The sequence below is a fragment of the Peromyscus leucopus genome, chromosome 12 (assembly GCF_004664715.2).
Source record: "Peromyscus leucopus breed LL Stock chromosome 12, UCI_PerLeu_2.1, whole genome shotgun sequence".
NCBI lineage: Eukaryota > Metazoa > Chordata > Mammalia > Rodentia > Cricetidae > Peromyscus > Peromyscus leucopus.
This window is the reverse complement of record NC_051073.1, coordinates 37,063,107-37,084,241: the sequence shown is the minus strand read 5'-3', so window position 1 is coordinate 37,084,241 and position 21,135 is coordinate 37,063,107. Positions and strand designations below refer to the sequence as shown.

The window sequence follows — 21,135 nt, the reverse complement described above, 5'->3', positions numbered from 1 at the left end:
CCCACAATGAAATACAATGTCATTGTAGATTAAATTTTAAATAAAGTTCTAACTCATCAGCTGCAGTGAATTAGAAAGGATGACTTCCATAGAAAAGTTTAAGCAAGGATGCTGTAAATGATGCCACAATTAAAGTGAATACAATCAAAAAAGCTTCAAAATTATATGAAAATTTTTTTCAAAGAAAATATTAAAAGAGATTGGGAGTTCCTGTGTCCAAGAGTTGTAAAAAAGAGAGAGGACATAAAATTGGGAGAGGGAAGATATGGAAGGGGAACAGAGTAAAACAGGTAAGTAGAAATGCTTGATTTGAAATGTAACAAAAGTGTAAACAACATTTTTACAAATACATATAACTTGCTCTGAAGTTTAAAATATGCTATTATTTTGTTTCAAAAGAGTTCCATATGTATCAATGAAATAGGCATAATACTATTATTTTAGAAATAGCTTTGTGAAAAGAGTTGTTCAAAAAACTGAGGGTGACTTTTGAAGAATCTCCAATTTTAACACATTTATACCATGATTTTATATATATGTATTTTTTTTTAAGAAATGAACTACATATTTATTTAAATATATGATAGAGACTAGGCAATGGTGGTACATGCCTTTAATTCCAGCACTTGGAAGGCAGAGGCAAGCAGATTTCTGTGAGTTGGAGCCTAATATGGTCTACAGAGAAATTTCCAGGACAGCTCCAAAGCTACACAGAGAAACCATGTCTTGAAAAACCAAAAATAAATAAATAAATAGATAAATAGAAGCTAAAAATAAATACATAAATATATGGTAGAGTCTATTACATTGTCTGTCACTGTAATAATTGGTAATAACTCATAGCTCATAGAATATAATACACAGGAAATTAATCAACTGCTAATATGACATCATGCCTGAATAAACACATTTTTCTCAATTCTTAACATTTATTCTACACCTAAATAAAAATGACAATGTTCTTCAATTTGAGACTACGATTCATTTTCAATTATGTCCTAAGTATTAGGCAACCTGAAATTTACCATTTGGTTCTTCATATCCTTTTATTCATCAAATATAAACTATGAATTCACCAAGCTTTAGTAAATACAAGAACAATGCCTAGCATGGCTCATAGTGAAGGTATTAAAGTATGAGAAAAGCAGCTAACACCAGAGAGTTGATGAGAAAGGACTCCACTTCAGAGACCACTGCAATTAATGCAACACACATTCATGCAAACATATGTGTGTGTGTGTGTGTGTGTGTGTGTGTGTGTGTGTGTGTATGTGTGTGTGCGTGCACGCACACGCGTGCACACGCTTGCACACATACACACACACACACCTTTAATTTTTTTTCTGATATGGTATTTTACTTTAAACTACAGTAACATATTGGTGAAATTATTAAGGCAACTCCACATAGTCAAAAGGGAGGTTTATTTTGTGGGGTAACTCACAAATGAAGGGATAGGTAACAGGGTCTGGAAAAGGTGTAGCACAATCTGGCAGTGTTCTCTGGAGAACACTGCTCTGTCTACCTCCAGCATCCAGAGTCCAGGAACCAAGACAGCTGGCCCATCTGAATCTCAGGTCTTCAGGGTCCTCTCTCGGCCCCGCCTTGTGGGCATGACAGTTACTGAAGTCTCAATGGGGGTTGGAACTTCCAGATCAAAGCTGGAATGGCTTCCCACTACAGTAACAGATAGTACAGAGTCCTTCTCAGAGTGCTTTAGAAATTCCATTCCTTAGTACAAATGATTTAATGTTGACTGATAAATAGATGATGTTTTGAGAAAAATACTTATTTAGATGTTTGCTTCCATGTTTAATAATAAAAGAGTATATATTAATATCTGATCAAAGCAATTTGTTTGACAAATTATTTGCAATTCTAGAATATATTAATTTGTTTATAGGGTCAGAAAATTACCTGGGCAACACCAGGAAATAAGTATTTTAAGTATGTAGGCCTCATGATCTCACATACAACTATCAGACATGCAATATATAGAGTATTGGCCACAAGGCTATAGTCCTTCAACTTGTGAAGGGTTACATTAAGAAAACAATTGTGGATCTTTGATTATAATCTGTATTTAAGACATAGATGGCACTGTCTTAATGAAACAAATATGTGTAATAAATTTTGGTTTATAAATTCAATCTTTTAATATTTCAATAATTTTTTGCCTGTTCTTAAGATTTTAAAAACTATGAAGTCCTTGTAGTTGTGAACTTCCATGAGAACAGGAATTGGTATCAGACAAGCCAGTACGCTTTCATTGTACTTCTCCCTTAGGTATCAATTCAGTGCGCCCACTAAGCCCTTTGAAGGACTCTCTTGATTCCTCTGCTGAAGTACAAGACAGGCTAATTTCCTACATTCTGAAGTGAGATGGTTTCACTAATGAATGTGGTTCCTTTGGGGCTTACTAAAATATGATAGTCATGGCCCTACATCCAAACTATGATTGCTTCCCCACCGCAATCTTAATCTCTACAAAGTGAGAACCAGTCTATGAACTAGCCATATATTTGCCCCCATTATTGAGTGACCTCTATTTTACCACAGTTTAATTACTTCATATAATTTAATTGGTTTTCCCTTTCTAATCCAACACTAGTAAGAAATATTACTCTCTAGGAGTTACTAATATGCTTTTAAAATATTTTCCCGGAAGTGCATTTTATCTGCCTAGGTATATCATTTTGTATATTGTTCTTTAATACTCTAGATTTAGCTTAATTTATTATTTCACATAAAATTTGGACTCATATCTGTTTAGTTAAATGCAATAAAAATTTGAGCGTGGTGTAAACTAACACTTATAACATCAATATATTTTATTTAAGAACTCAGTATGTTTACTTAATTATTCTATATTCTTTACAGAGTTCAAATTAATTGTGGTTTATAGCATTAGAGGAGTTTCATTCTGACTTTTAGTGAAATCAATGAAAAATATATACTATAAAATTAATAATCCATCAACTTAAATAAATGTGATAATTGAATTAATATATATCAGCTAAAGAAATATGAAATATATAAATGAGTAAGGATTTTTTAATGTCACGTCAGGAGAGATGAGAGAACTTTTGTTTTTGTTTCAGTGAGACAATGTCATACGTAGCTCAGGCTGACCTTGAACTCAGCTTGGGTTGGCTTTTAATTTCCTATATTACTAGCTCAGCTTCATGATTTCAGGGATTACAGGTGCTTGAACACCATACCTAGCTCCTTAAATAATAATTTATGACAATTAGAGTAATTTACCTAAGTAATAGGTAGTACCTGCTTTTACACAAAAATTAGAAAATTGCCTATAGTATTATCTTGTATTTGTATATAATTGTTCATATTAACAATTTATAATAGCCCATGAAAGTACCAATATATAATTAGTCACTAAAGAGTGTGTTACCTCAATTACCATGTAATTATCAATTTATTAGTACATCATTAGAAAAAGTATTGCACAATATATCTTTATTTACATTTTAAATTATTTCAAAGGAACCCTTTTGACATTTAATTTAACTGATTTATTATTCAACATGAAGAGTCCAGTTTCCTTCAGTAGAAAAAAAAAAATGACCCACAATGTATCTGTTAGATTTCAAACAACACATAAAATAAAGAAAAAAGGATGTTAGTCATTGCAAGAAGAACGACCCAAAACACTTTTCTCCTTTTTAAAGAAATCCATCCAAGGCAGTGGTTGTTTATCTCTGCCCAACACGACAGCGTTTGCATCTTTCAAGGAATCTCTGTGACTTTATATAGTAGTTGCTTTTAGTGTGGTCAAATAACGGAATAAATCATGCGTTCCCCCTTGTCTGCCACCGAAGATAAAACAGAGTTGGTTTTCAGACTTTGAAAGTTGCCATCAATTGTTAGCCTTGCATGCTTCTTTATATGGTGATAGTGCCTGTGCAGAGTAGCCAACGATGGAACAAATCTCCATTTTCCACAATGTAGCACAGCTTTATAGTTCCCTTTAAACTGGAGACTAACGTTGCCATTAATTTATTCCTTATTTATTGGGATTTATTTCACAAATGTCTAGTTTGCACTAAGCTCAGATGGGAAACAGTAACTGTCTACTACCACAATTTATTTCCATTCACACATGATAGGAAACAAATAATAAAATGCTCCATTGTACAGTGGGACATGACACAAGAGAATAAAACAATGAATACCAACAGATTACTTTTCTAAAAGCCTACAAATACAATGAGGATACTAGTCATTTTTAAACTTTTATGTTATTGTCTCACTATTTTAGCAGTAAATTTACTTTTTAGTTCTCTTGTGTTACTGGCCAGTCCTACAGAAATAATGACAACTCCTCAAAAATGATAAATTCTATATTTATTTATACGGAAATAGAGTGAGTTTTAAATTTGTAAGAGAACTCTGGCTTTATGTTTAATTTGTTGTACTTCATTCAAGCTTTTATATGGTTTCAAGAAACATTCACATTTCTCAGAGTAAAAAACTCATGTGGTTATAAAGACAATTCCTGATTATCTTTACTGAATGAAACTTAATATACCTGCAAATAACAAGAACTTTTACTCTGCATGTCACTTCTCTGCCAAGGCTTAAAACAATTAATTTACAACTGTTTAACTGTACACTTTCTTTTTTCACTCATTAGTTACAGATTCCAAAGTCATAGTTGAAATGGGAGATTGAAAGGACACATTTGTCACTGTGCCTGTGAAGGAATGATAAAAGCAATCTTGTACACCTTAGAGTATAATTTGAACAAACATCTAAACTTCCATGTGGCAAGGTTCTAGAATTGAGAATTTTGATTTGTGCTTCAGCTTTTAAAGAGTTATCTATTTTTCATGTATTTGTGACTTGTTTGCATGTATGTATGTACTGCACATATGTTCAATTACTGTGGTGATGAGAACAGGGAATGTGATCCTCTGGCACTGGAAGTACAGATAGCTGTTAGCTGCCAGGTGGGTACTGGGTACCAACCTGGTTCTTATGTAAGAGCAGCAGGGGCTCATAGTCACCAACTTATCTCTCTGGCCACAGGATACTTCAAATTTTAAATAATGTACATTTATACAACATAGTACATGTCAAAAGAAAGATTTAACGTGAGTTAAGTTCAGCAGTTGGTGGATAGAAGGTCTTGTTTCATCTTAATAGAAGGCAAAACAGACGGAAATTATGGTATATATAAAAATCTTATTGATGAACTGGGCCCTGCAATAACATGGAAAACAGACTAAGACCATGACATTTTTATATGAATTAAGACACATAAATTGCCTCAAAAAAGCAACAAAAAGACAATCAAATTAAAAATAGAAACAACAAACAAAAACCTTCAATCATTGTTTCTATTCAACCCTTTTGTTAAATATACGACCTCGGTGTAGGCATCCTAAGTTAGAGGAGACTTATGACTATAGAACATGAAGTTAAAAAAAGAAACAGGATAAACTTAAAGCTGTCTAAGAGAAAGAAAGTTGGGTATGGCCTTTGTGTGTAGTTTCTGACACAGGGAGTTGAAAATAGATCATGAGAATGCTCTGACTTCTCTGATCTTACTGCCAACATATCAGCAGTCTATTGTTTATAGTTATAAAATAATTCTGGAATTTTCAAAATAGATAACCAATAAACAGGGTACCTATATGTAATGTCTATTCAGCTACCTATACTGATTCAGAAATGGTTGTGTATGGTAAAAGAAATTCATAGACCTAAGATTCATGGGCCATAGAGGAAGATGGATAAAAATATATCATTGAATAAATGACCATTTTTTAAGGGACACTGACAATACTTGCCTAGGAAGACTCTGCTTGCCATTGCTAAGGAGCAACCAAGTCTTTCAATATCTATCATTTTAGTTAATTATTTATTTAGGCTTATATCTTTTCATAAATATATATGACAAATAACTGTGAATGATAGTTGCCTTATTGTGCAATAAACACTGGAACTTACTATTTAATTATCTTTTTGTGCTCCAAGACCCCATTATTAGTTCTCTCTCACTCCTTTAACCTTCTAGTAATCACCATTATATAGTCAGATTTACCTTAGCATTCAAATATGAGAGAATATGTGTTTTTCCCCACTTCTTGATGGTAATTTTATATTTATTTACTCATTGTACATATTGTTTTAGAAATAGTTTGCTTGTTGTTTAACTTGCATTAAACATTATGTTTAAGAACATTAAAATTAACTTAAACGCGATGGAAGGATTTTTCCTTGTTAGATAAAAGTGTGTTAACTTAGTGGGAAGGCTATAGACTATGGCCGAGATGATCATTTCTTCAGGAACTTTGAACATCCCCATATGTGGTAGAATATTTGTATTGAAAGGTGACCACTAAGCTATGGACAACATTTAACAACACCCAGTTCCATTTATAGCATTAGTGGTCATATAAACACTCTCATTTTCATCCATTCTGTATGCACCATATATCATTCAATCTGTTCAATATGAATTAAGGTTGATATGTGCCTCTTAAAAATCTCAGCTGAACACAGGCAACACTCATTCTATACATATAAATCCTTAAGTACAAGGAATCTGGATCCTTAAGTCAGTGTTTCCTGTCACCGGGGAACACTGCTTTGATTTCTGCTCTGAAGGAACTGGGTTGGTGCAAGTCAAAAAGTTCTCAATCAAATGAAAATAAAAAAATCAAGAAAATAGAAAACACATTCCAATTTTCTCAGAAAAATGAACATAAAAGCTATATTTCCAATGGACACATGCCTAGAAACATTGCCACCATGCTAATGGGATTGGTTTATATTTCTGAGTAAATTCAGATGTGACCTAAAAGTCTATATAAAGTAAGAGAGCTTACTAGGACTAAAAAGGAAAAAAAAATCTAAAATAAAGTAAATAGAAATGAAACAATAAATATAGTGATAATGAGAAGATGTAACTAAAAGTTATGGTAAGATGACTAAACATGATCAGAGCAAGGGTAACAGCTATAGACATGTTGAAGTGGATAAGGGGAAGTCCTTTAAAACAAAACAAAATAAACCCCCTCCTCCCAAAAAAAACCCACACACACCAACCAAGGACTGCTGGATAAACAGTCTTCTCTAGGAAGAACACACATTTTGGTTATCCAACACTTAATGTCCAGCTCTGAAAACATACACACAAATGACATTATACACTTAACACAGACTGAGAGGGTTGTATTAAGGAATAGGCAATATATAGATGCATGTATCAATAATTAATGAAGAAAGAGGCCATGAATTTGAATGAGTGCGAAGAGACATGTACGGAGGGTTTGGAGTAAGGAAAAGTGGAAATGACACGGTTTTGTAATAATCTCAAAAATGAAAGAAATAGTTAACAATATCTCAATAGGTGAGATAAATTCTTAAGTATATTCAAATGCAGAAAATCATGACTTGAGGTCAGTGGTGAATCTGAAATATTCAAAATGGTGTTTAAAAGATAAATCCAATAGACAGACTGTCTCTCATGAACATCTAAGAACATTTCTGGAACTATAGGAACTCCTCTCTCACTTTCCTACTCTCTGATGAGCAGAAGAAAGAAAATATATATTTTGTCACATTGCCATGAAACTTAAAACCAAAATTATGGTTTATAATAATAGATAATTCACTGAGCATAATGACAATAAGAGGGTCCTTAATCAGCCATGGGCAACAAGATATTCAGAGACAAGGAAATTCTATCTTCAAAGTACTTAAAAAATAATGGACACATAATATTCTGTGCCAAAATAAACCTTGCAAAGGGAAGCCATCATAAAAAATTGTGTGTATATATGGTCATTAAGTTGTGTGTGCTGTAAATTGAATTCAAGACTTCATACATGCTAGTAACTGAACTGCATCTTTTATAATAAAAATAAAATATTTTTATATGTATTGTTTGCCTGTATGTGTGTATGTACACCAGTGCTATCCAGTCCCATAAGAATCCACAAGAGGGCATCAAATTCTTGAAAACTATAGTTACAGACAGTTGTGAACCACCATTTGTGGACTGAGAACTGAATATAGGACCTCTGGAAAAGCAGCAAGTGCTCTTAATCACTGAGCCAATTCTTTTTTCTAACTCCTTAAAGAAAAATTTAAATTCTCATTAAATAGGGAATGTAACAGCTCCTGTACTTTTCCAAAAGAAGTGCTATAGGAAATACCTGATGAAAAGAATATTTACTCCCAGAAGAAAGGAGAAAATCATAGAAAAGCAAAAAGATTACTTGGCTATCTGCTATGTCTAACTTTTGACCCAATAAACTTTTAGCATTGTTAGCATAAGTATTAGATTAAACTTCAGACAATATTCCAAATGGAAGAGGTAATTTGAATTTGCTCTTTTAAAGAGAGCAGAGACATGGAATAAACTTATACTCTTCTGAAAACACATGTATTAAAACATTAAACATTTATTCTGTAGAAATATAATATGTAACTTTGAAGCCAGTGTTCTAAAATCCAAATTAAAATTGATGTTAAACACGATTTAAACAACTTCCTATATGTTTTAAATTTAAGCCAACTTATCATTTAACTTATTTTAAAGACTGTGGCAATGAACTAACTATAATTACTCAATTTTATTCTGTCTTGCTCAGAAATAATTCATTCTATTTTTAGACTCATGCTTCTTGATTTCATATTCTTCTCAAGCCAGATGAAAGCCTTGGATGTCTTCAAGGAAAAATGGCTTTGTTTGGAATCAAAATGTTATATTGCCAGAGTTTATATTTAGTGTGTGAGAACCTTTCAAAGTAGAAAATACTGTCTGGGCCAATAAGCCTGCCCTTTTTCTGTCAGATACCAACTTCACCTTCTAGCTTTTCATCATATCCTCAAACTCCCTTGTTTAATGCCAGAAAATCCTTGTGCCTAGAATTTCTTTATGCTCTCTGCTTTCACAGCCATCTATGATAACATGATTGGACAGAAGATCATAAGCTCAAAGCATAAATGTTTCTGAACTGCAGAAGAGGCTGTGCCACGGGGCCTTAATAACATCTCTCTTCAGGAGTCTAGATCAATAGCTTTGTCACTAAGGGCCTCGCTTATCCCATTCACCTCTGTGAACAATTATGCAATGGTTTGAGAATGGCCACCCTTCTTCCCTCCTGAATGTCAAAGAAGCCTCAGAGGAAACATTAATAAGAGCATCTTTCTAGGGGGAAAGGAATACTGCACATTAACAACACACATTTCAGTTGCATACACACAATGAGATTTTATTCAGCTCTAAGAAAATTTATGAAAATCTCAGGAATCAGGTAGTCTGTGGAAGTGTGATATTAAGAGGGGTGGCTCAAACTCAGAAAGACAAAAAGCACAATTCATTCTCATATGTGAACCTTTGCTTGTAATGTGTACCTGTATGTGCCTTAGTGAGTATAAAGTTGAGTGGAGCCTGAAATAGTAGAGCAGAGAGCAAGAGGGTTAAAAAGGGGTACTATGAAAGAAAGGGAGGGCAAAAGAACATATGTCATATAGAAATGGAAAGAAGGCTGAGTAGAGGCTACAAAGGGGTGCAGGACAGTGTAAGGGGGTGCAGGACAGTGTAAGGAGGTACAGGACAGTGAAGCGGGGTGCAGGACTAAAGCAGGGTGCAGGACAGTGTAAGGAGGTACAGGACTGTGTAAGGGGGTGCAGGACAGTGTAAGGAGTGCAGGACAGTGTAGGGAGGATAGGGGAGTATAGGAAGATGAAGAGATGAGTAGGGAAGTAGATTACCTAAAACACACTCTTTTTGTTTGTTTCTTTGTTTTGAGACAGGGTTTCTCTGTGTAGCTTTGCGCCTTTCCTGGAACTCACTCTGTATGTAACCCAGGCTGGCCTTGAACTCACAGAGATCCACATGCCTCTGCCTCCTGAGTGCTGGGATTAAAGGCGAGTGCCACCATCTCCCAGGCTAAAACACAATTTCTTAGGCAATGCATACAGATATCTAATACTGTGCATGTTAACTGGAAAAAGGTACAAAATATAACAAGTTTAGTCTCATTTCAGAAATTTAATTTCCACTGTCAAATGAAATTGGTTGAATTATATCATGTGATACCTCCAGGCGTCACTTCTTGCAGCAGGTGTACAATCCGACACTAACATCACTATGTTAATAAGGTTTATCCTAAATTAATGTTCATGAGGAGCTTATTGGGGATTCATGTCACTGCAGAACATACAAAAGAACAAAACTTGCATTCAAATTTGCATGCTAATTGGTTTCAGTTATTTCTTACAAAGTTATAATGTCTTAGATAGATGAAATAAAAAGCAATTTGATGTAAATTAGCATGTTAAAAGCCAACAATATTTTATTCAGACCCTTAAAAATAATGTCATCGAGTAGAATAAATTAAAACAATTAAAATTATGTCAGCAACGGTATGCTAGCCTGACAGTTTCATTTAGGAAAATGCTTAATGGTTATGGAAAATAAGTTGGTATTTAGAGGAAAAAGCTGATTTGTTATGAGTAGAGTAATTTAAAGTATTTATATTTGGTTTTAAAATTTAGAATTTACACTTAATATTTCTATTTATTTGATTTATACAGCAGGAATCAGAATGTATTTCTCATTTTTGTTCTTAGAATTTGGACATAGGTCTATGTTAACAATATTATGGAAAAGGAATGGGAAATTCACAACTCAATAATCGATCTTTTAGAATACAATCTCATATTAAACTATTCAGGTTCAAGTAAATATATATCAGTCAGTGGATTTTGAAGGTTTGGATTTGACAGGTGATGCTATGATGGATGTTAAGGAACAAAAAGAGCCATTTAAAGTCAACTCCTTCCCAGGCACCATTTAGGACCTACAAATACATATGTCAAGTTTCTCTAGTATAAGTTGGATTATCCAAAGCCTGTGACATCCTTTCTGATGTATATATCAGGTGCCTCACATATCAAGGGGTCCCTTTGAGGCACACAAATACTAGCATAGGGAGATCCTTTTGATATTAGTATTGTGGTTGACAGTCATCAACCTCTTTCACAAATAGCTTGGTCAGTGTATGATAATACTCTTAAGATGAAGACAATAGGGGCTTCCTTTGTCAAAACAAGGACTGAGACCCCAGAGATAACAGAGAATAATGTATTTTCCAACCAAAGAAAGGGTCTAAAGCCAGAAGACAAAAAGTATTATGATATACTTGAAAACAGCAAAAAAAGAAAGAAAGAATGAATAACTGTTTTCTTGATGACATAGAAACTTACAAACCCAGAGTCTCAGAAGACTCAAAAAACTCAGTCGCTTGCTCCATCACCACTAAGCTCTTCTGCTTTCTGCGTGTACTAGCTAGTTTTATGTCAATTAACATAAGCTAGAGTCATCAGCTAGGAGGAAGGCTCAACTGAGAAAATGCCTCCATAAGATCTGGCTGGAAGACAGTTTTTTAATTAATGATTGATGGGGGAGGGCCCAACCCACTATGGGTGGTGCCAGTCATCGACTGATGGTCCTGGGTTCTATAAGAAAGCAGGCTGAGCAAGCCATGGGGAGCAAGCCAGTAAGCAGCACCCCTCCATGGCCTCTGCATCAGCTCCTCCCTCCAAGTTTCTGCCCTGTATGAGTTCCTGCCCTGACTGCTTTTGATGATGAACTGTCACATGGAATTGAATGAAATAAACCCTTTCCGCCCCAAGTTGCTTTTGGTCATGGTGTTTCATCCCAACAACAGGGACCCTAACTAAGGCACTGCATTAGCACTCAAAAAGCAAAGCTTTTCCTTTCTTTCACTTTCTATTTCCTACCTTTGGATGGACTACCACAAAACCTTTGGACAGACTACAAAACCTCCTTGCCCTAATAGTCTCTGGAACTATGCTCCCTTACAGTACCCACAGCCAATGAAACTGCTTATAGGCTTCTGTTATCATGCCTGCCTGTTTCCTTGACTTTTAACACAAAAATAATAATTTTTATTTTGCCTTCTGCTTCCGTCTTCCTGGCAGTTACTAGGAGTTCAGCTTTGCATGGACTGTTGTTTAGTCTCTCAAATTCCAAAATCTCATCAAATTCTTAAATTTATCAACAAGGACCAAAAATGTGCAAATGAAACCTTGCATCCTTTTGTGACAGACACATATGGAATGATTACTCTAAGTTACCTTATTTTGTGTTTGCTGTTTGCTAGACCCCAATTCTCAAGTTTATTCAAGCAAAGCTTAAAAATAGTCAACTGTCTCTCAAAGGCCAAACAGAGAAAGAGCTGGACTTCAGTTCTTTATATAGTGTTGGCAGCTCTTCTGCAATCCCAGGCAAAACGTTCCCAATAAAAGTATGTTCCCAAGAAAAAGTATGTTTCCAATGCTTTCATATTATCATTAGTAAAATGAAGGATGCCAGTATTTTCCAGATACTTACAGATCTAAAGCATTGATAGATAATGAGAAACATTTAACAATATGGATGGGCTTTACTCTTCCTGCATTACTTTCTCACTGCCTTGTGATCACGCTCAGAAATCCATTTCTTGTATTTTATTGCACAGGTGATTTTTTTAATACCGTTCTTTCATCTGACAGCCTTGATGAAACAGATATATTCATAATTATTACAAACTATAGCACAAAAGAAAGGAAGGGAATTAATTTTGTGAAAACCAAAACATAAACAATTATGTTTGATCAGGAATGATTAAAGTAATTCAAGTATAGAAAAAGTAACCAATAAAGGAGCCAAGCCCTTAGATTAAAACATGGAAAACATTAAGAGACATGTGGAACACACACATTGTTCAAAGCCAGTGAACCAGAAGAGCAGGTAAAATTTGTCAAGGTTAAAAAGCAAAAGAAGGCCAAATTGTGAGGTTCTTTGAATGCTGTCGTGAATAGTCACTTTCAACAGACCTACAAAAACATTTAGAGAATATAAGGGACTCCCCTGACGTCAAGTCAAAAACTGCAATGACATTTGCTTTGTGTCCTGGTTTGTTCTTCTATTGCTTTGACAAAACATTCTTATAAAAGCCAACTTAAAGGAGGGAAGCAATTATTTGGCTTATTTTCCCACATCACAATGCATCACTGAGAGACATCATGGTGGAAACTCAAGCAGAACCTATGGAGGAACACTGATTACAGGCTTGCTCAGCATCTATTGTCTTCATCTTAAGAGTATTATCAGACATCGACCAAGCTATTTGTGAAAGAGGTTGCTGACTATAAACCACTATATTAGTATCAAAGGATCTCACCATGCTAGTATTTTGTGTGCCTCAAAAGGACCTCTTGATCTGTAAGGCATATATATACATGGTATATACATGAGAAAGGATGCCACAGTTCATGACCGCTTGCCTAGGGATGGTGCTACCCACAATGTGGTGGACCCCCAATAACAATTAAAAATAATTACAATATCCTATAACAGTTGACTTGGGTTGAGTGCTGAGGCAATCCTTCAATTGAGGGCCCTCATCCAAAGTTAATCTAGGTTGGGTCGAGTTGACAATAAACAATAACCAGGGCACTTGGGGATTCAATAGATTATGGTCCCAGAATAGGATAGCAAAGACAGGGAGCGGAGTTTTGGAAAGTGCCAAGGAAACTGCTGTTGGGCCTAAGAAAAGGTCAATCCATGATACAAACTGAAGAACAATTGATGAGGATGGTCTTTGATAATTTGGTGGCGAGAAAAAACATTTCTTAGTATTGATCAAATGAGGAAAGTTTGAAAGGGCTGTTCAAAATAAACTCACTAGTTCTATAGGAGAATGACTCAATGTGAAGCACTTTGAGAACAGTGGCTGAAGCCAATAGCTGCTGAGAGCCAGACACAGGCCTGGGCTTTACGAAGAGAATAAACTCAGCCTCTAATTTATGGCATGCTGACATATAGATGAGTTCATCATTACGACAGAATTCCATTCTTTTTGATTCCATCTTTTAGAATTTTAAAAACTTTTCAGTATTCTAATTCCTGTGTTTTGTTGGTTAAAAACAAAAATTGAAAACACATATCTTTCAAATTGGGGGAGCTTCAAAGAGAGCACTTTTGCTCTCATCTGAAATAGGCTTAGATGAAGCTGTGTTGGGCTTCAGCATGATGCCATAAAATGGGAGCACGGGTTTGTGGAAGGAAGGATATTAATCAGAGGGAAACAGAATGGAATGAGATTCAGAATCACAGCAGTAGCCCTCTGTCAACACAGTATCAGCCATTTACTCCCTCACAGGTCCCCTCCTCCACACTTTTAAACCCATAACACATGAAAAAACCCTAAACCTTTTATTTTCTTCCTTGTTTTGTTTGCCGTTCCTTTCTGGTCCTACTATGTTGTAGGAAAGCTTAAGGTAACTTCTGAAATTTTTTCCCCCATTTTTATTTTTTTTTTATAATTTAATTTAATTTTACATATCAGCCATAGATTCCCTTGTCCTCCCCCATCCCTCCCCCACCCCACCTTCCCTCCAGCCCACACCTCATTCCCATCTCCTCCAGGGCAAGGACTCCTCTGGGGATTCAGTTCAACCTGGTAGATTCAGTTCAGGCAGGTCCAGTCCCCTCCTCCCAGGCTGAGCAAAGTGTCCCTGCATAAGCTCCAGGTTCCAAACAGCTAGCTCATGCACTAAGGACAGGTCCAGGTTCCACTGCCTGGGGTCTCCCAAACAGTTCAAGCTAATCAACTGTCTCACTTTTCCACAGGGCCTGATCGAGTTGGGGGCTCCTCAGCTATTGGTTCATAGTTCATGTGTTTCCATTCGTTTGGCTATTTGTCCCTGTGCTTTTTTCAATCTTGGTCTCAACAATTCTCGTTCATACAATCCTCCTCTTTCTCGCCAACTGAACTCCCGGAGCTACACCTGCCACTTTGGAAATCAATTTGGTGCTTTCTTAGAAAACTGGGAATCAATCTTCCCCAAGACCCAGCTATACCACTCTTGGGCATATACCCAAAAAATGCTCAATCATACCACAAGGGCACTTGCTCAGCTATGTTCATATCAGCATTGTTTGTAATAGCTAGAACCTGGAAACAGCCTAGATGCCCTTTAACTGAAGAATGGATAAATAAAATGTGGTGCATATACACAATGGAATACTACTCAGCAGAGAAAAACAATGACATCATGAGGCTTGCAGGCAAATGGTGGATCTAGAAAAAAAAATCATCCTGAGTGAGGTAACCCAGACTCAGAAAGACAAACGTTATGTATTCACTCATAGGAGGATACTAGATGTAAAACAAAGATGACTAGACTGCTACTCACAACTCCAGGGAAGCTACCTAGAAAACAGGACCCCAAGAAAGACACAGGGATTGCCCAATGACAGAGAAATGGATAAGATCTACATGAACAATCTGGACATGTGTGGGGGTAATGAAGGGTAAGGTTCGAGGAAAAGAGAGCTTAGGGGAGCAGGAGATCCCAGGTGAATCAAAAACAGAGAGGAAGAACAAGGAATAAGAGATCATTATAAACGAAGACCATGTGGGAATAGGAAGAAGCAAAGTGCTAGAGAGGTCCCCAGAAATCCACAAAGATACCTCCACAATAGACTACTGGCAATAGTGGAGAGAAAGCCCGAACTGACCTACTCTGGTTATAGGATGGCCAAACACCCTAACTGTTGTGCTGGAAATCTCATCCAATAATTTCTGAAATCTTAAGAGGCCACCTAGAGAATAACTCTGGGAAGGAAGAGATGATCTTACATATTCCAACTCTGGTCAAGCAACCAGAAGTTCACATTAAGAAGCTCTGCTTCTTCTGTCTTAGGCTTATCTACTACAGAGATATACTAAGTCAATGATGTGGACAGCCAAATGTTTTGTGTTGCTTTGTCTCGAAGAAATATATAGCATACATAGCTCTTTGTCATCAACTAGAGTGACTAAAAGAATACATATTCAAAAATAACAAGTATCAATGTTTTCTAATGATTATTTTCTCAGAATAGACTAAACCAACAAAGTCAAATGTCGATAATGCTTTTCTTTTCCCCTCCCTAGATGTGTAGTCAAATTATAGTTTGAAGTGTGCATTTTATTCATATAAGTATATTAAGTTCATGAGTAAGTTTATTCATATACATTTGAATACTTTGACATTTATTATGAAAAATTCAGAGTTTTGGCTATGATATAAAGTTCTGGCAGAGAATGGAATCAATAATATGTATTATTGCAGGAAAGAGAAGAATAACTTGAAAGTATTCAAGCAAATGAATAGCTTAAAATGGAAAGCATAAATTTTTAAATTTCTTCACATCTACTGTGTTTCCCACTTATTTGAAAATAAGTTTATTACTTATAGTGAGAAGCATATATATTTAGAAGTTTCATGAGTACGTTATATTGATTTGACTACTATTTTATGTCAATGGATTTTTAGTTAGTGATCTAGGGTTATAAAATCTAAGATTAACTCTTCTCGTTCTGCTATACATTATTAGAAATGAAGAGTGTCTGTACAGTACACAGTCCCTTTTGCTTCCATGACCAGTTGAAGGATTGTAAAGCTAACAACACTAAACACAGATATGACACCACCCAATAAACTAATGCTATTTATCATTTATTTAAAACTATCTCTGCCCAGCAATGAGTGAAGGTTTATGCCATATGTAAAAGTGAATTTTCACATAGAAAGCATCTTAAATAAAAAATACATATGGATGCTAGGTTTATAATATTTATCCTGAACTCTTTTGCTTTCCCCAAATTCTCAAATAGTTAATTAATGATTTTGTATGGCATACTCTAAGGCAAAATAAATTCATAATCCCTCCCTTCTAGAATCACTCATAATTTATACTTACTCCATTATAAAATCTTGATATAGGTGAACAAAAACATTAGGTTAACACTTTGTATTAATTTGAATGAAATATCTTAGTGATTAAATCATAAAGGCTGTTTCATGCTTTATGCAAAAGATAGAAAACTTCTCATGCCTCTATTAATGTTTTCCACCAGCAAATATGGCCATCACTTAATGGTTTAGTGAAATTTGTGGTAACCAAGAACCCATGTGTCCTACTGATTAAATCTGTGAACACTCACTTTTATTACTATTTATACACATATATGTGCTTACATATGCATATATAAGAAAAAATTTTCTTTACGTTCTATATTTCATTTTTTTAAACAAATGTGAATTTAACACCAGTGTATAAGTGAATTAAATATAATATGGTGCTAGAGAAAAAAATTCCTATGAATAACTTACCACTGAGAACAGAACATCTGTAGTATACCACTGTGTACAAAGAGATCACTGTATTTATATATTGAATTATATAAATTTTCAATTTATATGTAGTTAAATAAATGTTCTTTATGAAGGTTAAGTAAAATTTTTAAATGTATATATTTATTTAATTAATAAGTCTCCATAAGATGACTCATGTGAGAGAAAAATAATCTCTAAATTATAGTTATTTCACTCTCATAGTAAGAATATGAAAGCTATAATTTTAAATTTAAATGCATTTTACAATGCTATTATTTCTTCACAATTATTTTGAAAAATCCTTACTAAAATTAAAAATCTAATGTAGGTGAAAATCTTACTTAGTACTAGCAAAGGTCAGTAGTGCACTGAGTTTGGCATTGGTTTTCTACATAAAAATGATGTAAATCCCAGAATTCATAGGATTTAAATGAAAGGAGAATAGGCTATATCATTTCTATATGAAAGAAAAAAAACAATATATCAGATGTTTTCTTATACTTAAGAGAAGTCAATTTCTTTGTGGGAGTCCACAGAGGCTTCCCAGTGAAAACTTATTCAGGGTCAGAGAACCTTTACCCAGCAGGGCTGCATAAGGAGATGATTTGGCCATGGGCATATTTACCAGGTGCTTGGAAGGGTCTACCCTTGGCTGGACAGTGTGTTTGGGTCTTGCAAGAGGGATGTCTTTTGCCTCTCCCCTTGGCACATTACAAAAAGTCCTTTTCAATAAAGGACACGACTGTTAGATATCGACCCAGGCCTTCCTGAAGCTATAATGTGTTTCTGTCTTTCTTCTCATTTTCTGGGTCTTTCTTTCTGATATTTCCTCATTCCTCTCTCTTCTACTTAAGACCTCTTCAAAAGGTGAGAGCAGCCCCCACATTTCTTCAATAAGAAATGATCAGGAAGCACATTGAAAAACTTTTAAAACACAATTTAAGATACAGGATAAATTATTTGTATTTTTGCATCTTACCATGGCAAGAACCCTCAATTTCTTCATATCCTGTACTGCAGATACACCTTCCAAGAGGAACAAGCCAATCTCCGTCAGCTCCACAGTAGAGTTTAGGAGTATCTCGCTCTTCAGCACTCTTCACACATGAACCCCGCACTTCAACCAAAGAGGAAGAATCAACCCTTGGGATGGTATCAGGAAACATAGCCAAGTTCCGTACAGTGAAGGGACATTTTTTGTAGAAAACACGGACTGAGACCAGGGCTATGCAAGCTCCAATGTCTTGAAAAGCCAAATAAAATCCTTTCCTTTCTATAGGTCCCACCTCACGAATTTCAGTGTTGAGTTTAAGGATTCGATCACCCAAATCCATCTGAGTAAAACTCTCATCAGCGGCAATTGTGTCGATCTTTACATATTGGCTTGGCTTGAATTTTGTCCCATGGGATTCATCGATTCTATATAATACAGATTAAATGTTTCTTTACAAGTTCCCAAGACCCACGGGATGCTGTTACAATCCCTCAGTGTGAACTTCATTTCCACATAAATTTTCTGTGCAGCATCACGAGAGATCCAATTAGTCCGCAGCCAGTTGTTCTGGTTTGGTTCCATGACGTTGCATACCTGGTACGTATGTATGGGCCTGTTGTGCTCATCCATTTCAGTAATGGCATCCCACTGCACAAAGGAAAAGAAAAACAGTGACATGATTATAAAACCACTGCCATTAACAGAAATGTTCACGTTCAAGAATGTTCTAACAAAAGAAACTGAGTTAAAATTATGCAGTGAAACTGTCCAAAGAAACAAAGCAGAGTTTTAACCATGACCCTTTGATCGACAGTATGGAACCTACTCTTCTGGAAGCTTTCTCCGATAATCACATGACCAAAGCAGCTTTAAGACTGCCAGTTTCCTCAACTGTAGAATAGAGTTGGTAACATTTCCTGTTTTGTAGGGTTGTTAGAAGGCATATGCGTTTTAAATATATGTCGAAGTAGTTACAATAGTTCTGGAGAGAGAGCTGGAGTGAGGGCCCAGCAAGCACGAACACACACTGCTCTCGGAGAGGATCCAGGATTTGTTCCCATCACCCACATCAGGCACCTCACAACCACCCGTCATTATATTTCGGTGACCTGACATCCCTTCTCTGGCTTCTGTGAGGATCTGAACTCTAGTGCTCAGAGAGAACAGACACATCTCATGCTCACAGAGAAACAGACACATAAACAGAATAAAAAGATAAATAAAAATATTTGTTGACTTACTAAAAGGATTTAAAGTAGCATACATTATTGGATCAAAATCACAAGAACCATGAAAAGTGTTCAGTGGATTTTCCCAATCTACCCTTATATATAATTTGTCACAAAGCAATGTATATTAAACAGTATGAAATTAAATGCCTCTATGGTCATTCTGATATAGATGTGGATATCCTCTGTGCTGGCTTGTTTTCTGTCAGCTTTCCACAACCTATAGTTATTGGGGAGGAGGGAAACATAATATGGAAAATGTCTCCATTTAAGACTGCAGAGCACTTTCTTAGTTAGTGATTGATATGGGAGGGTCCATTCCATATTGGGTGGTACCACACTAGGTTGGTGGTGCTAGTTTCTATAAGAAAGCAGGCTGAGCAAATGGAGGATGGGATGGTTTGACTCTATAATTAACAGTTATTAGCAAAAAGACCATCAGTCAACAGCCAAATAGGCTATCATGCCAGCATGAACATTTTGAATAATCCATAGATGCCCTGAGGGATGCGGGGGAAAAAAAAACCCCAAAACCCACAGCTCATTTCTTTGGCTTCAAGAGGACTAGTCAGTCTGTACTGGACTTAGTGCTATCTGTTAGGGTTACTATTGCTGTGGTGAAACACCATGACCAAAAGCTACTTAGGAAAAGATTTATTCACTCAGGTCCATATAAGAGTTCATCACTGAGGGCAGGGACTCAAGCAGGATAGTAACTTGAATGCAGGAGCTGATATAGGTGCAATGGAGGAATGCTGCTTACTGGTTTGCTCAGTCTGCTTTCTTACAGAACCTAAAACCATAAGCCTACTCATAAAACCACACACAATGCGCTGGGCCCTTTCCCATCAATCACCAAGAAAATGCCCTATAGGCTTATGGACAGCTGGATCCTATGGAAGCAATTTGTTAATTGAGGTTTCGTTCTCTCAGATAATTTTAGCTTGTGTCAATTCGATATAAAAATATTCAACATATTTGACCCTTTGTCAGCTTGACACACAAGCACATCACTGCTAAGCAACAACCTTCTGTTTCTTGTTCATCTCCAAGACTACACATTAATATTGATATCATAATATAAAATATTCTGAAACTTAAAAGATCTATTCTTACAAATTTAAAAAAAAACTTTAAAAATTTAATCTCTTTTAAATTCAAGTATCTTTTAAAATCCAAACTCTCTCAACTGTAAGCTCTCAACTGTAAGGTCCTATAAAATTAAATGCTTTCTTACTTCAAGAGGGAAGAACCAGGGCATAGTCACAATCTGAACAAAACAAAACTGTGTGAATTAAGATCCAACTTGTTAACTCAAGATCCAACATCTGGGATCCACTCATGATTTTCTAGGCTTCTTGAAAGGGCTTCTGTCACTTCTCTGGATCCTCCCTATGCAGCACACAGAGCTTGGTTCCACTCCACCATTGTTGCTGTTCTTGGTGGTCAACTTATGGTATTGGCATTACCACAATTCAGGGCCACACTGTTGCACCTTGGCTGCACCTTCACCAGTAGCCTTTCTAGTGCTCTCTTCAGGGACTCCAGCCTTGCCACACAGTCTCAAGCCTCATCTGCTCTCCATGACCCCTTCATACATTCAAAACCAGTACCATCTGGGTGACTATTCCACTACCAAGTTCAGCTGCCAACAACAAGTACAACCTTGGCCACTTATATAGCACAGCTTCTGTGTGT

General features: G+C 35.8%; 1 protein-coding gene across 1 annotated transcript in view; it reads right to left on the bottom strand.

Annotated features, from left to right (window-relative positions):
• Epha6 (EPH receptor A6) overlaps positions 1-21,135 on the bottom strand; it is a 951,985-nt gene that overhangs the window by 755,084 nt on the left and 175,766 nt on the right. Inside the window, 2 exon segments of the mRNA XM_028879452.2 lie at positions 18,194-18,592; positions 18,595-18,856. Coding sequence (XP_028735285.1) covers positions 18,194-18,592; positions 18,595-18,856 — 661 coding nt within the window.